We start from the raw sequence: 17,973 nt of genomic DNA, 5'->3' as shown, positions 1-17,973 counted from the left end.
TTCTTTCGATTGAGTCTGGGGTCCAGAGTTCCGTGGAATGTCCACTGCGAAAATTCTGTAGTGTGAATGGTGCAGAAAAATCCCATTCAGAATAATAGGAGGCTGCTTCACCAAATTTTTTAAAGAGGAATCCCAGAACGGAATTCTACACTGAAAATCAGTAGTGTAAATGAGCTCAAAGAGGCTTCTACATCAGTCACTGTTGGGACATAGAATAAAGAGAATAATAAATATAAATACATTACAATATTACAACTTTTTGCCTGTCAATGGCGCTTTCAGAACGTTATTACAATTAGCCCTGACTAGTTGTGTTGGCTCCCGGCCACCATGACTACTTGGGGCCGAGATACATGCGACGTGCTTGTCATTTCTGGCATTTTCGATAACTGAAACTATGGTAGGGAAGCTTGTAATAACAGGTATATGGCAGTCCCAGTGGTTACATACGCAAAATTTTGCTGACAGGTTCCCTGTTAAACCTCAGTTCGCTGGATGTTGCAATGCTGTGTTTGAAGGTAAATTTAGATGATGCTAAGGAGATTTATATGTTGTGTCGTGTAAGAAACAAAAAAAAAAAAAAAAAAAAGCAGACTTGGCTTTGGACTCCATTGGCTTTAATGAGATCCATTGGGTTTCCCCCATGGTGTCAGGTATTTCAGCAGACAAAAAAGCATTGCATGCTGCGCTATTGTGTCATGTAATGTATCTTTAATGAGACTTTATGGAAGGCTCCACTTAACCATTTAACTATACTAGTTAGCTATTATACCAAATTTTGCGCCCCTCCAGCCATTGTAAATTGCGCCCCTCCAGCCAACGGCTGTCCGGGCATGTTAGGAGTTGTAGTTTTTCAACAGGTAGAGGGCCACAGTTGGAGACCACTGCTTTACCCTCTGATGACAAAAAATGGGCCTAAAAGAAACAACCAATAGTCCTAATGTTTTAATTCTACCTTATATAACAAAGGCTAGTGCAATTATAAGTGTATGGTAGCAGAGTTCTATGTACTGAATGAATAGTTCCCTTTGAACCTAAAATGGATCAGGTTTAGGCCTTCAACATCGTTTTACAGGAAAAAAAAAAGATTCCCACTTTCTAACTCATTTTTTATCTTTTTTTTCATCTTCTTCTCAATTTATGAGCAACTACTTAACACAACTAACATTATGCCATAGTAGAAACCTCAATCCACAAGTATTGATCTATGAAACCTAATGATATGTCAATCTTGGCTCCAGGGTCAACTATAAATTTGGCATTCAGAGCTGTGAGACCATGTGTTCAGCGCCCCTGGCCAGGCTGTCTTGCTCTCCTTTTATGCCATCCATGCAATGTGCAATTAATGGACACATGCAATGATGAAATTGATGTATGGAGAACCACTCAACACCACTTGACTTGTTCCTGATAAGAGCAATGTGAAAGACCTCCTTGAGATGGCAAAACCCTTCTTCTTAAGTCTCTTTGGAATCTGAAAGAGTCTTATGGACTCATCTATAGGACATGCACAGCCAAATTTGGTGTTTTGTAGATATAGTAATGACCTAACACATTGGTCATTGTACAGCTGGGAAGTCATAGTACAAGCAATAGTTGCTTTCAGACGTTAAGTCAAGGGGCTATAGGGTGGAATAAAAAAATCTCAGTTTCGGGAAGTATTCTGCTTGTGAATTAGGTGGCTCTTCCTAGAATTCAATGTAAAGTCACATCAAACATTGCAGTATATTTACTTTTTCTATTTGATATCTATGACCACTCTTATAGCCATCCAGTGCCCCATAAGGTGCACTAAACTGCAAAGGAAATCTATTGTCTTTTTGTTAATGTAAGTGGAATATGACAACTTTTGTCAACTTATAGGAGAATAAAAATACAGAAGAAAAAATGATCCCAACTAGTCTTCCTTGAATATCTTCCTTTTTTATTCTATTTGTCTCTTATTACAACTAAATCTGATAAACATATAAAGGGATCTTCTCTGTGTACCCCAGGAGATCATCCATTGTCTCGGTTCTCCTTATTGTCTGGTGTCTAACAATAAGACAATTGGCTGCAGCAGGAGCCTCCCCCCCATTGTCCTGTCAGTAGTAAGAGAAAATGATAGTTAGGGTGTGCCCCCTGGCTTATTCCCACCTGCTCAGTAGAACACCAGCCACAGATGGATCAGCAGGAGATTACACCTGACGTCCATTCAGGATTTATATGTATAGATTGTTTGCTTAAAGTGTACCTGTCGTTAACCAAAAATTTTGATATAATGTAGATAATACCATTTTATGTATATTTGTAATATACATTGATTCCTTTTTTTAAAATATTTTTGGGTTTTCCCTGCAGCTGAGGGCAGGACAAGCAGGGCTCTGTGCAGGTTCCTGGCTTGTCAATCATCCTGATATATGAGTCAGGAGTGTGTCACAGAGCCTCATTGCACAGAGCCCTGCTTGTCCTCTTGTCCTCAGTGTACAGAGCCCTGCTTGTCCACCCACAGTTCCTGTATTTGGTCTCCTCAGAGAGATGCACAGATAATAACTGTAGGGACAAAATTATATAATTTTTTAAACCAAATATACATATAATAGTATTATCTACATGTGAGAGAAAGTTTTTGTTAATGGCAGGTACACTTCAAATGGACATGTTCTACATTTTGGCAAAACATTAACCTTTCTAATAAACTTCTTGCACCTTCTTTTCATAGATATCATAACTTATATAAAAAAAAAAAAAAAGATCACTAGGGGTCCCCATACCATCCAGAACCCAATCATGTCCCCCTGCAGCATTATCTTTGTCCCAGCTGAATCACAGGCTGGGACAAAGTCCAGTAAATGGGGGCTGGACTACCAATTACCCCTGCTTACTCCTGTCATGTTTATCAGACTGCTGTCTGAAAACAAAGAAAAGGGGTTACAGAACAACCTGTAAAGATTGGATGAAGAGACCCAGAACAGCACAGTAGACTCAGGATGAAAGTGAATGCATGGTGAGTAGGGGCAGGCTCAGTGCTTGCCTCGGACTACTTCCTGAGCAGTGGATGTCAGAATGAGTGAGCTGCAGAATGGAAGGATTTGTGAGCCAAATACAGAAACTAGACATATAAAAAAGACATATAAAGCATCTGCATGACCTAGTGAGTAATATAAAGAAGAATAATTTTTTTTCTGTGATATGACAGGAAGGCTTTAAGGATCATCTGTAAAATGCTGCAAAACTGAGAGCGCAGTACTTTTTCTTGTAAAATTTTTTAGTGTCCCCATAAGTGTTTTTTTGGTGGTGGAACCCTGTCTATTTATTCTCAGACAGAGTTGCCATTCCATCATGAAAGTACTTCTAGTTCACAGCACTTCCAAACTACCATGTTTACACTAGAAAAAAAAAATAAAAAATTTGCACAAAATGAATATTTTTCTTTAAAGCTGAAAAAAGGCTACGTATACCACCTGACTATTCAACACATGCTAAAACCTGCTTTACAGCAATGAACATGACATATCGGCAATCACATATCATCTTCTTGGAACCTCAGGTATGGGCTGAGCTTAGGAATGTAGACCGGGTCAGTCTGATGCCATGCACAGCTGTTTTTCTAAGTCTCCAGACGTGGGGTTGTGAGATCGAAACCCTCTCTCATAGTGACTCACGTTCTCACCAGTGTCTACAGTGGAAGCCAATAATTAGGACACATGGTAATTCTTCCCTCTATACGTGCTATTCCAGAGAGATTGAAAAAAGTAAACAATGAGACAATACAAGAACTGATAAAGGGAGAGTCCATTGGATCAATGCCCACAATCCAATCCATTCAGAGTGCTGCATTAATATATGATGAATGAGCTGTACTACATCTGACTCACAAACTAATATCCTATAAGAACATTCCAACTGGTCATCGAGTATTGGTTAAAATGGACTTTTTGGACAAAGGCAGGTCCTACAATTGGCCAAAGAAAATTAGCAGAAAAGTTTGAATGCTCATGTGAGTTTTCTCTTGAGTTTTACTAGACCGAACACAATAGATTAAAGAAGTTTAATACTAATGCACTGTGTAGGTAATTTGCTCTTTAAATATACAAAAATAGCTTTCTTCTCCTCAAGTTTGAATGTGACAACAAATCGACTCAAAATTTCTATTCCCGTGGATATCACCCAGCTGTCCCAAGATATAAATCTATGAATATACTGAAATGCCAGCAGCATGGTATATAGGAGAATGTTCCGTTAGAAGCAACACTTTTCGGAGTGTCAAAATAATAGAAAAGTATGTATCAATGTCTTACCAACAGATGGGCCTATAACTCACTGACTTATACATGGAAGACCCATCTGGCAGTGTTAGAATTAAAGTATGAATCTGGCCCATAGTAGATGCTTGTTGTAACAAAACAGGTTCAACACTTGTAGCGTCAGTCTTTCCAATGCTGGACACACTCCATGATCCCCGTACAGTGCACGGAATCCAAATATATCTCAATTTCCAGTGTGAAGTGTTGTCCGTTTCCCTTCTCCACTGCTTCACATTATACAAGACACATTGGCTACAGTTCCCTTGTCTTTGGGAGGGATCGTGGATCCCAGCATGTGCCCCATTAAGAGTATGTGTCCCAGCTGTAGTCTGAGATGTGAATTGAGCAGGATGGGTCAGGAAGGTTGCTCCATAGCTGGGGAATACCCTTGTCTTCTGCAGATCCTTCTCAGACCACTGTAAAGCAAAAGAGAGAATTGGTAAATCTGAACTCTTCCTAAGAATCACCAAGACTACAATCTCAAAGACAAACTGGATGGATAACACAATAGCACGCACATCTAGAGAGCATAAAATGAAGATTATATCTATATATTGTATTATTATACGGATAACCTTTGTACTGCAATCTTTAGAGGCAGCCACTATACTGTAGTAGCTTTCTGTATAAATGGTAAACTCATGAGCCAGGAACTTACTAGGAATTCAATAAAAGTTGTAAAAATCTACAAGGTGACAGTATGCTATATATTTAAAGATCGGTTACATGAACATTTTAGAAATTAGGCTTTGACTCTAGTTATATTTCATCTTTGATAAAGTCATTGATAGAAAACGGGCCACAATATGCAACACAGATGAACATTTTTTACTGATTATTAGTAACTACAAAGGTGGATGAACCAGCATCCAGCTTGGATGATTTCTTTTAGAAAAATAACTGAAAAATAGAAAAATAACTGTCTGTCATTGGTTGGCTAAAACCATTGTTCGTTGGTAAATATCACCCGGGGCTTTTCCCTCTTAGACTGTCATTTTTAGCGGATGTTCTTTACAAATTTGAATAAAAAATATTTTTACCTGAAGAATAATTTTTTTGGTTGAACAATTTTTCGGTTAAATGAGTCATTTGTTTATTTTGCTTCCATCAACTTTAATAAAAGTATAGGAACCTTAAGACTTTCAAACAGACAATATTTCTTACCCTCCAACTAGGGTCAGTTTTGATGAAACAATATTTATATGTCACGTTCTACAAACTGCAAATTCTCTTATTTCTTGTTCCACCAGAAAAGTTCATTTTAAGTTAATCGTGGCTGTTAAATGCCACTTAAAATAGGATGTGGCTCACAGGGTGTACAGAAGGTTGGGTACCTATGTTCTCCTACGTAAAGAAAAACAGGAATGCTTCTTGAGGTTGTTTCTTAGACCAGAGTAATGTGCTTTATTTGAACAAAATTTTAGAAGACAATATTATTGTCAGTTTGCTTTATGAAATTGTTATGGACTGTATAAAATCAATATATGTGATGAATTATTTTGTTTAGCTGGTTTTCTGTCTATACTAATTTTATATAGAGTGGAAACAGGATGTTCTATAAGATGAAGCTTGGAAACCAGGGAGGTTTTGGGTTTAGGGGTTGAAAAGGGCAGCTCAGACCATAAATCTGTGGCCTCCTGCCAGATGCAATTTAAAATCATTGAACGTTGTTGCTGAAAGGTTACAGTATCCACAGGGTTGTTACGTTTAACCGTCGACGTGAAAACAACGCAGCCATTGTGCGGCTGAGTTAGCTGGGGACGTGCACAGACTCACTTTGTCTCCAATGGAAACATGTGGAGAGATGGAAAGACTCCTCACCCACATGAGGTTCTGCTGTAAACTCAATGTAGGGCCTGAGTATACGTTTCTTAGCCCTTGACTTTAGCCAAATAACACCTGTTGTTTACAGCTGTAAAGCGATTGGATAAATGGAGGATTATTAGCTGGTTCTTAGGCCTGCCACCATGAAAGGCTACTGAGTCACAGGCACATCAAAGACAATTTAAAAAGCTGGTCCTAAAATACTGATGGGATGTTAATGATAATTGCTGCGTAAGTGGGCAGGCACTGTAATCCATCCAGGATTAGAAAGACATGACTGTCTTCTTCCCACGAACAGCACCAAACTAGTCCACAGGTTGTGAGTGGTATTGCAGCTCAGCTACATTTATTGCAATGGCACTGAATCGCAATATCAGAAATGACCCATTGGAAGTTGTAGGTCTGTAATTGACAGCAGTCATGCTTTTCTAATTTAAAGGAGATCTCCGGGATAGAAAAATGTATGCCCTATCCTAAGCATAGGTGATAAGTGTCAGATCGCTGGGGAGTCCTACCGCTGGGACCCCCGCCATCTCCCATATGACACCCTGTCTCTCCTCCTGAATGGGGAGTATTGAGCACCTCACAAAGCTGTGGCCAACACGCCCCCTCAATGCATCTCTAAGGGAGAGCTGGAGCAGTGAATGCGGGTATCTCCAGCTCTCCCATAGAGCTGCATGGAGGGGCATGTCGACTACAGCTTCATGTAGTGGTAGACACAGCTCTTTCCATGGGAGATCGCTGGGGGGTCCCAGCAGTCAGAACAACCTCCTCGCGATCTGACATTTATCCCCTATCCTTAGGAACGGGGCAATATTTTTCTCTCCTGGAGTACTCCTTTAATTCCTATTACCCCTATTGTATGATTGTTAAAGTTTATATGTTTTACTACTTTTTTTTAGACTGCATCCATTAATGTGTGGCAATGAGGCCTAGATGTTCCCCCATTCGCTAAGTTAATTGAAAGTTGGATTGAAACAGGTGTATCAAGTATGTGTTCCTATTCTGTGACCGACATCTATCTGTGCATAGAGCTGTCACTTACTTTTTAGGACCGGTATACCGACTGCGTGACTACTTAGCCCAGAACGAGCAGAGATTTACATGAATAAATGACCAGTTATTCTAAATCTTTCCCCAAAAAACTATATATCAATTTACCAAGCTCCTTTTGCTCTATAATATGATGCCTGCAGATTGCACTTCATTTTCAATGGTTCCTGTTGAGTCCGAATTATGTAATGTTTGGGAATTGAGTCCAGAGATCACACTTCCATATTCCCTTTGCACTCATCTCCTAAGCAGGTGTGATGTCCATAAACTTAATCTCCATGTAATTAATGCTCGCTCATCTTCTCGCTTCTAATGCTATGACACCGGATTTGTCATTTCTACACGAACACTTATGGCATTAGTTTAGTTAAGAGGCATAAAGTGAGACATTCGTCATCCTCCACCTCATTCTCACGTTATTCCTTACACATAGTTACCTGTCTCTGACTTGCAGCAGGACGCTCCCCCTTTGAAGAGTCCATCTGGTTTCTCCTGCTGACACATAACTGATCGACACCACTCGCGGTGCTTCTTCCAGCTGCAACAACTGTAACGCAAAAGGACATTCTAAGAGTCCAGGAAGGACGAGGGGTTTACATGTAATTTGTAAAATGTGGCCTATATCAAAATTTGCAATGCTTCAGGTCAAAGGGTTTTCCAAGATGACAATACTCATGGCCTCTCCTTAGAATAGACCAGTGGTTTCCAAACTATGGCCATCTAGATGTTGCAAAACGACAACTCCCAGCATGCCCGGACAGCCGTTGGCTGTCCGGGCATGCTGGGAGTTGTCGTTTTGCAACATCTAGATGGCCATAGTTTGGAAACCACTGGAATAGTCTAACAATATCAATTCAATGGGCTTTTTAAAGTTGTGTCTGGTTTAGAGCTTCCCGTTGCTCATTCACTCCTGGTGTTGGTGCCAATTGCCATAGTAAAATTCTGCATTATGCTATGACCTTAAGTGATCTGTCATGGACTAGGCAGCAAAATATATAATTTCTTTCATACATCATCTTAAAGAATATTTTTGATGTAGTAGTTGTTGTTTGACTTGAGAACATATGTAAGTATTGCTATTGTGTGTATATAATTTGCACCTTCTTGGGCTGAATCTAGTCACTGTCTACGCAGGGATAATAAATGGTAATGTGTAATTATGAGTACATATGTACCGGCCAAAAAAGTTGTAGGATGCCTAAGAGTTTTAACATATTATGTGTAATACTGTCTAGGAGAATCATACAGAGAGCAATGGCGGCACAATATGTAAATCAATATGGAATAGCCTGTACCCATGTGTCCAGCACACAAACTGTTCTAAAAAATGGTGCCATTTTTAGAGAAACGACCAATATATAATGAAGCAGAAGTGTCCACACTAAAGATCTGACCACGGAGTCCTAATAATATAATACTCTTATCTCTTGCATAGTCCTGCACTGTTTCCCAATGAGAAGAAGTTACATTTAAAGGAGAACTCCAGAATATAAAAATCTTCGCTCCCCCGGGGCCTTCGGTAACCGCCTCGCAATCCTCTTCCTGGTTGCCAGTGGTCGGAGAATCATACTGTGCTCAGGCAATCACCAGCCGCAGCGAAGTCCGACTCTGCCGGCGATGAGCGGCAGTGTGAGAACGCTTCAGGACACAAAATTCTTCACTACACCGGCACATGCTGCCGGGGCCGAAAACATCACACTGCCGCTCAGCCTATCGCCGGCCGAGTGGGGACTTCGCTGCGGTTGGTGATTGGCTGAGCACAGTAAGACTCTCCGACCACCGGCAACCAGGAAGAGGATCACGGGGGAGACTGGAGCCAGTTACTGGAGGCCCCGGGGGAGCGGAGGAAGGTATGTACATCTATATTTTTTTTACTGCCAGCAGTATGGGGGACAATTTTTATATTCTGGAGTTCTCCTTTAAGCACCTTATCGAAAGCAGCTATGTCTGCCTATGCCAATTTATTCAGTCAAAACCTGCCCCATTGGCTCAATAACTTTATGACTGAAGTCCTCTGTGTGGGCAGAAGCATAGTTTCCAAGGACAAAATGACAGGAATCATTCACTATCTCACCAAATTTTGTACACTTTTTGGGGTTGGAGAGAAAAAGAGTAATCAGAAAGAGGCCTTTAAAGGGGTACTCTGGTGGAAAACTTTTTTTTTTTTTAATCAACTGGTGCCAGTAAGTTAAACAGATTTATAAATTACTTCTATTAAAAAATCTTAATCCTCCCAGTACTTATTAGCTGCTGAATACTACAGAGGAAATTCTTTTCTTTTTGGAACACAGAGCTCTCTGCTGACATCACGAGCACAGTGCTCTCTGCTGACACCTCTGTCCATTTTAAGAACTGTCCGGAGTATTAGAAAATCCCCATAGAAAACATACGCTGCTCTGGACAGTTCCTAAAATGGACAGAGATGTCAGCAGAGAGCACTGTGGTCATGATGTCAGCAGAGAGCACTGTGTTCAAAAAAGAAAATAATTTCCTCTGTATCATTCAGCAGCTAATAATTACTGGAAGGATTAAGATTTTTGTAATAGAAGTAATTTACAAATCTGTTTAACTTTCTGGCACCAGTTGATTTAAAAAAAAAAAAGTTTTCCACCGGAGTACACAGGTGACTCCAAAGTCATAGTAGGCCACCCCAATAATATACAAAATACTCCATTACAAATTTACGGGAGGGTAAAGTTTACATACAATTATAGTGTATTCAAAAGATTTTCAGTCCCTTTAACTTTTTTACATTTTGTTATGGCCTTGCGCTAGATTAAAAAAGAAAATTCTGTTTCTCCCATCATTCTGCACTTAATACCCCATAATGGCAAAGTAAAAACAGAATGTTAGAAATCCTTGCTAATTTTTTGAAAAGGAAAAACTAAAATTTCAAATGGTCAAAAGTATTTAGACCCTTTACTCAGTACTTAGTTAAAGACCTTTTCGGCAGGAATAACAGACTTCAGTCACCTTGCAGATGAAGCCACGAGGTTTGCACACGCAGTTTTGGGGATTTTCTGTCATTCTTTTCTGCTAATTTTCTCATAATCTGTTGGTTTGGATAGGGACTATGGGTGGAAACCATTTTTAGGTCTCTACAGAGATATTTGATTTGGTTCAAGTCAAGGCTCTGGTTGGGCCACTAAAGGACATTTACAGTGTTGTCCCTAAGCCGTAGAGATGTTTGAAGGTGAACGTTCCAGTCTGAGGTCCAGAGCCCTCTGGATCAGAGGTATTAAGTGAGGAATGATGGACGGGGGGGTTGACTTTGTTTACAATTTATTTTTGCAAGGCCGTAACATAGTAACATAAGAAAATGTGAAAAAAATGTAAACTTTGTAAATGCATTGTAAATCCTAACATGATTAGAACAAACTCTCTATAGTAGTGGTAATTGATAGCTATTAATTATTTTTTTCCCATATAAAACCAATTGATTTATGACTGTAGATGCACTCAAAAGAACACTAACCTGTAACTATTTTCTGAATTGGCCAAATTAAAGGGGTTCTCTGTGTCTTAGGATTGGCCATTAACTGTATGTCGTACCTGAAGGATAAGATTTAATTAAATGGTGCAATGTCCTACTTACTGCATTAATATACAGCCCATAATGAGAAGACCCGTGCATATCACGGACACTGCCACTAGTGCTGTGATGGTGTTTTTCTTCTGACTTGCTGCCACAACCGCCAGGAGGTCGGCATGCTCACAGCGTTTGCCAGCGAAGCCTGGAAGACATCTGGAAAAGAAAACAAGGAAGCAACATCAACTACGGTCTAGCTTCCATGTATATGCAACATGTAAGTTTCTTAACTATGAAATTCAAATTTGGTTGTCAAATAACTTAAAGGTATCACATGGTGAATTCATTTCATCCATTTGCTTTAATTCAAGTCACACATTTATAATGTACGTTTCCTATCTATCACCATAGGGAAGAGTATATAGCATCATAGATGTGATTACTCTCTATTGTACTCTTTCCTCTCCTCTCAGACGTCTTAAAGGGGTACTCCGCCCCTAGACATCTTATCCCCTATCCAAAGGATAGGGGATAGGATGTCAGATCGCCACGGTCCCGCTGCTGGGGACCCCGGGGATCGCTGCTGCAGCACCCCGCTATCATTACTGCGCAGAGAGAGATCGCTCTGCACGTAATGACGGGCAATACAGGGGCCGGAGCATCGTTACGTCACGGCTCCGCCCCTCGTGACATCACGGCCCGCCCCCATCAATACAAGTCTATGGGAAGGGGGCGTGGCGGTCGTCACGCCCCCTGCCATAGACTTGCATTAAGGGGACGGGCCGTGATGTCATGAGGGGTGGCGCCATGACGTCACGCTGCTCCGGCCCCTGTATCGCCCGTCATTATGCACAGAGCGAACTCGCTCTGTGCAGTAATGATGGCGGGGTGACGCAGCAGCGATCCTCGGGGTCCCCAGCAGCGGGAGCGCGGCGATCTGACATCTTATCCCCTATCCTTTGGATAGGGGATAAGATGCCAGGGGCGGAGTACCCCTTTAAGACTGACGGCCAATGTAGTAAAACTGTCAATCAAGCAAATTACGTACAACTACGCAGATGTTATCAGAACTAGTCTTTCCCAGTTATTTCATGAATGCAATGTAAATCAAAGGTTATCTACCAGAGCGAATATCTACCAGAGCGTAGATGAGGCAGCAAGCTTGAAGTCCATGATAAAAACTCACATGACCTGGTTTATTCCTTATATAGATTTGGTAGAAACTAGGGACGCTACAAGGTCCATTCATGAAAGCCTATACTGCACCATATAAACAAAATAAATAAATAAATACATCCCTCTAGTGCTTCCTTAACCATGAAGCATGAACATGCACTTGTTACTGTTCCCCATGAAGCAAGGTCAAGTAGACACCACTATTTAGTCCATCCACACTTTTTTGAAGACTTGCTTTGGTTACATACATCTGTTCCTATTGCTGTGACATTTTCCAAAAATTGCAGTGCAAATATTTAATTGTACAAAGTTTTGCTTACATGAGAAAACATTTCCATGGGAAAATTCTAAGAAAACATTTGTGCATGTACATTGCTGGTCTTAGGGGGCCACATGTTTGTGTCTATAACCAACTTCTCTGACACTGCGGTTTCCAATGTAAATATTCCTCAATAAATCCTACACATCATCTTTCATGCGCACAGTTATAGCAAGAGGAAATGCAGTGATGTGGAGGGTAACTTACACGCAGGCTGGTTCTTCTTCTTGCACTAGATACCTACAAGTTCCATGAAAACAGAAATTCATGTGGGCATCTGGGCAATCCAGAAAGTGAGACCTCACAGCAGCTGCAACTGGAGGATCTGCAAAAGGCAAAAAACAAAACATATTAAGGATGATTGACTAATATTGGTATACAATAGAAAGATTTTTAAATTATGGGATATGCCTTATGTTTCAGGAACAGTATATATCATTTTCATAATGATTCCATAGGTATGACATGAATGAACACTCCTGATGAATGGGCTAATACAGCCCAAAAACCCGTTGCGTGTGTTCATACATTTAAAAAATTTTTTGCACGAATCCCTGAATTCCTCTGGTGTTTCCTGTTCTATGGGATGTATGAAGGAATTTTTTTACATACTAGGTTCAAGAGAATCAATAAAGTTCTGTATTATGAAGTTGTGGGCAATCTGTATGGTACCATATGATGCCTACATGAAGTGCCATAGCCTCTTCTAGGGAAGCATATCTTTGCAATATGAAATGTACTATTTAATTTCTCATGCATTTATATAGAATCTGTGGCATTCTTTTCCATATTAGGGATATACAGTTTTCTCCACTGTATGAAAATAGCCATACAGTCTACACGGATCTGTAATACAATTGTGTGCATAAAGCCGGATCTGCACATACAAAACATATTACAATATATTCAAGCATGTGCACCAATCCTGTGAATATGTCTCGCAATGTGGCTTGTGGCAAGCAGGACACACAGTATAGGGGAGACTTATTAAAACCTGTCCAGAGCAAAAGTTGCTGAGTTGTCCATAGCAACCAATCAGATTGCTTCTTTCATTTTTGAAAAGGCCACTTAAAAATGAAACAAACGATCTGATTGGTTGCTATGGGCAACTCAGCAACTTTTCATCTCCCCCTTTGTGTTTCTCTTGAACCTTGCCGTAAACATAAGATCAGTATAAACCTCCCCAATAATATATACGCCTGGCTCTCAAACATTTGCCAGAATCCCAATGCTCATGTGTATAACTAAGATTACAGTGAGAACTGAATGTATATATTTCAACTGAATGAAACATTTCTTTAGAAAAGAAATCAGAGTCTCACATCATATTTTCCCCAAAAATATATACATAGAAGAAACATTACGCAATGGCGAAAGCACCACCGAGCTGTGCTGCAACCACGCAACTAAGGTAAACGGTGACTCAGAACCGCTATATATCACACCAGAAGCCTTTAAATTCCCTGTAAATGCATCCATAGATCTTGTGATTAGTGATGTCATCTGTTATATCTGTACTTGTGTCATACCTATAAAACTAAAGCTTAGCATTGCAGGTGAAATATAGAACTGGGAAAGGAAACAAAACACCCTATATGTGAGAGTGTTGGCTTATGTAACATCCTGATGTCACATAACAGGGTGCTAAAGAATGATATCAGCATTATAGCCGATCCAGCATAAATGACTTATTTCTTCACTTCCTTTTGAGTGCTCATCATCATCTTATATATTACAGAGGATTTTTCTAAAATGAGAAACTTTTATAAAATTCAGTTTTACTTGAAGAGAACATATTGTTTGGAACAAGAAATCTGATCTGCCAACAACTTGGTATAGAACAGGAGAAGCTGAGTAGATTGATGTATAGCTTTGTAGGAAAATATTTAGTATTACTTGGAAATTATTGATTTAAAACTTTGCCCATTCTGGGTTAAGGAGTCCAGGAGGTGGTCCTTCTCTGTGATGGACAACCTTCCCTGTATTAGTATGCATACAGAGACTGCTGTCAATCACTAATTGGGACCGCCCACTGGACTCCTATATGTAGCAGGAATTTTAAAAGAATTAGTCACACATTAGGTATACTGAATTTTTTTTCACAAAAATAGATATCAATCTGCTCTGCGGATAGCATTTTCGTGGTAAACGGTTCCCTTTAAGTTACTTTTCATCTTTCACTCTTGATCTTGTTCACTTAGAGTCCCTGGGTGCCCCTTGCATGCTCATATTAGGCAATGATAAATAAGGGTCCTGCATGTAGTGGTATGGTCCTTTTAAAATTTTGTATAAATATTTCCAAAAATAACCTTCTTGCTAGATCAGTGATCCCCAGCTGTCCTGTTCCACATCTAGGCCTCATTGTGCCTGATGAGAGTCCCCCATTCCTCTTGGGTTCAAATCACTGATCACAAAACTGGATAAATATAACCTTTATTACATTAACTTAAAACCCCTCAAACACATAAAGATTTGGGATATCAAGTAACAAGATCGGATCAAATACTGAAGGGGTAGTAAACTAGCCACACATAACACATTTCATCATCATATAACTCATTTCTGCAAAGTGTTTAACAATCTTTGTGTTTTACAATCTTTGATGTACGGTGCTCTGTTGTTGATCTTTACTATTTGGGGTCTTTACATCTTTTTTACATTTTCAAATTAACTCATATTAAATTCTATGGTGTGACCTATCATCTAGGACGAAATTCTTTTAAAACTGCGCTCCCTGCCTGACCATACTTATAAGGATGTCCTTTGGACCTATATTATCACTACCTCTAAATGATTGATAGTAAAATGTCTAAAATAAAAAATATATATATTTTGTCCCTGCCCTGACGCGTTTACTGGTGCACATGTCACAGTTCATCAGGGGACAATGACAGCTCATGGAAGGGAAGGTGGGGGAGGGGAGTTGTCACAGCAATATAAAGCTCATCCACATTCCACTAGTATAAAGTGTCTATGGTATCATCACCTTAAGTGACATATATGCAATGTACCAATGTACTTAAAAATGAGCCATCGGCCATCAGAAACATTACAGATCAGAAGGACTGTAGTTATTAATATAATAACAAACACCTTGGAAGGATCTCAAGATACAATCTTTCTTTTCAACTTCTGTAATTTGATGGGTTAACTTGCTGTACCTGCAGTCATCTTGGCCTCACTTTGTGGTTATACTGGAATTCACTAAACAGCTTAGAAATTCCCTGGACGAGGGGAGCTAACAAATAAGTAATCGTTTTATAAGCGCAGGGAGAAACCAGGACATTCCACATAGATACTACTTGTTTTCTCAAGATTATGGGGTCAGTGTCACCTAGAACTTAATAGAAACTGCTATCGCAAAGTGATAAATCTTGGTTACTTAGGCATAGGTGGGGGCAATATACTGAATTAGTGACTGGTAGCACCCTACAGTAGCAGGATTGTAGCTTATACAAATGAGGGATGTATATTGGGAAGGGCAAGTGCCCAGGCTGTTGGGTGCCACAGAGAGAGCCAACAAATGTGTCTTATGATACAAAGATACGGCGGCAAATTTAAAGATGACCTGTGACCTCTCCTGGCCTGTCTGATTTAGTAAATACTTGCATTCCCCATGAAATAACAATTACTTCTAGCTTTGTGTTGTGCCGATCCTGTGTTATTCTTATTAGAAATGTATGACTGAATAGCCAACTGGGTGTTACCAGCTAGGGGTGTGTCCCTGCACAATCTGGCAGTGCCAGCTTTGATTCGATAATCTCAGCTCTTCCAACTGGTAATAATCCCGCTCTTCCAACTGGTAACACTGAGTTGACTATTTAGTCATACATTTCTAGTAAGAATAACAGGGGATGGCACAGAACTGTAAAAAAAAAGTTATTTAAAGGAAATCTGTCACCAGTGTCACCTGCACTAACCTGTCGGTACTGACAGATAACACTGATAACAAGGGTACTTACCTTGTCCCGTGACATGGCAGGGATTTTTCGGTAATCTCCTCCGTTAGCTCCGCTCCGGGTACCCTGCTTGGGGCACGGGCGGAGCTTACTGAGGTCAGCGCTGCTGCGAGACCATGCAGAGAGCTGGTTCACGCTGTGAGAGAACAGCAGCGGTGATGTCAGTAAGCTCTGCCCTTGCCCCAAGCCGGGTGCCCGGAGCGGGTGGAGGAGATTACCAAGATCCCCGCCAGGGAACGGGACAAGGTGAGTACCGTTGTCATCAGTGTCACCTGAACTATCTGTCGGTCCTGACAGGTTAGTGCAGGTGATACTGGTGACAATTTCCTTTAAGGGTAGGGTCACACACAATGTACTTGATGAGTCGGAAGCGCTGCCAGCATTCACAGAGCGAATGTAGCTCTGTGTGTCTGCTCGTAATGGTGGATTTTGCTGCCTGTAGTTCTGTGTGTCTGCTCGTAGAGGTGGATTTTGCGCTGGCAGTCATGAGCTGACACACAGAAGTACCTGGCCGCAGCAGGGAGTACAGTCTGCAGTTGCTCTGTGACTGCAGGCAGCGCAGACACACGCTGCGGATGCACTGTGTGTGGCCCTACTCTTAGGGTACATTCACATGTGCGTATTTTCTGATTCAGATCTGCTGCAGATTTGCTTAATCAGATTTTGCTGCCCATTGACTTCAAGGAGTATCAAAATCTGCAACAGCAAATCTGCCGCAGAAAATAAGCATGTGTGAACGTACCCTTATTTTATGGGGAATTAGCGTATTTACTAAAACAGACAGGTCACAAGAGGCCTCTGATCTACTTTAATTCTTGTCCTAGGTGAAGAAAATCCTTATGGCGATGTTTATGTCGGAATGTCCGCACGGAAAATCTCAGTGCGGACATTATGGAGACAGCGGGTGCCGCCACAAAATGCCGGCGCTAGGACCGCACAGGCCGTTTCATAGACGGCTATGCATTCAAGTCTGCAAAAAGAATGAACAGGTTCATTCTTTCTGCGGTCATGGAATTCGAAATTTCCGTGCCGGAAACATCTGCCACTAAAATTCCACCGTGTGCACAGCGCAGCAGAATCCCATTGAATTCAACGGGACAGAATTTCAGTGTGAACATTGCCTTACTATCAACTTTCACATTGTTTTCCAAACAGTGTGCCTCCAGCTGTGGCAAAACTACAACTCCTAGCATGCCCGGACAGCCGAAGGCTGTCTGGGCATGCTGGGAGTTATAGTTTTGCCACAGCTGGAGACACACTGTTTGGAAACCACTGAAATAGCAATATAATGCACTTACAACTAATGCAAGATCTAAACTAGACAATTTAGACAAATAGATGATAATAACCTAAAAAACACATTTATACGGAACAATAACTCCTATCTGGCAACTATCTACTACACACGGAATAATGGGCATAGTTTAATCTCAGAATAATTTTAAATATATATTTTTTTATTTTTTTATTTAATATGTAGTCTTGACAAGATTCCACCAGTGGGAATGCAGAAGAGTCAAAATAATCTAACATGAAACACAAAGAGAAGCAAGTTAGGATCTGCACATTCTGGCCACTCGACTTCTGTCATTGCACTATAAATCCGTCCTATGTAATGGGTACAATACAAGAGTGGCACATGCTTGGTCTACACCTGTGGTTGAGTATACATATATAACAATGCCAGATCAGTACATACACAAACTAGTATGATTTTTTTAACAGGAACAATTGGAATATTGTTTTAATGACTTGCATCCATATGGGCCTTTTATTTCTTTGCAGTATGCTGTGCCATGGTGGTCTTGGCCTGTATACCAGGCCACC

General features: G+C 40.5%; 1 protein-coding gene across 11 annotated transcripts in view; it reads right to left on the bottom strand.

The window, feature by feature from the left end:
- Nucleotides 1–531: 531 nt before the first annotated feature.
- Nucleotides 532–17,973, bottom strand: part of TGFA (transforming growth factor alpha) — a 142,647-nt gene continuing 125,205 nt past the window's right edge. For 10 of the 11 annotated variants that reach the window (XM_056571447.1, XM_056571444.1, XM_056571450.1 and 7 more), the window contains 5 exons: nucleotides 12,395–12,512; nucleotides 10,807–10,908; nucleotides 10,639–10,715; nucleotides 7,601–7,710; nucleotides 532–4,702 (listed from right to left, as the gene is read on the bottom strand). In XM_056571447.1, coding sequence (XP_056427422.1) covers nucleotides 4,277–4,702; nucleotides 7,601–7,710; nucleotides 10,639–10,715; nucleotides 10,807–10,908; nucleotides 12,395–12,456 — 777 coding nt within the window. In that variant the 5' untranslated portion in view covers nucleotides 12,457–12,512 and the 3' untranslated portion in view covers nucleotides 532–4,276. Of the gene's footprint in view, nucleotides 4,703–7,600; nucleotides 7,711–10,638; nucleotides 10,716–10,758; nucleotides 10,909–12,394; nucleotides 12,513–17,973 lie in introns of all 11 variants that reach the window. The other variant, XM_056571451.1, reaches the window with a different exon arrangement.

This window comes from Hyla sarda, chromosome 4 (assembly GCF_029499605.1).
Source record: "Hyla sarda isolate aHylSar1 chromosome 4, aHylSar1.hap1, whole genome shotgun sequence".
Lineage (NCBI taxonomy): Eukaryota > Metazoa > Chordata > Amphibia > Anura > Hylidae > Hyla > Hyla sarda.
Note: the sequence above shows the minus strand (reverse complement) of the source record. Positions and strands in the feature narration are given on the sequence as shown.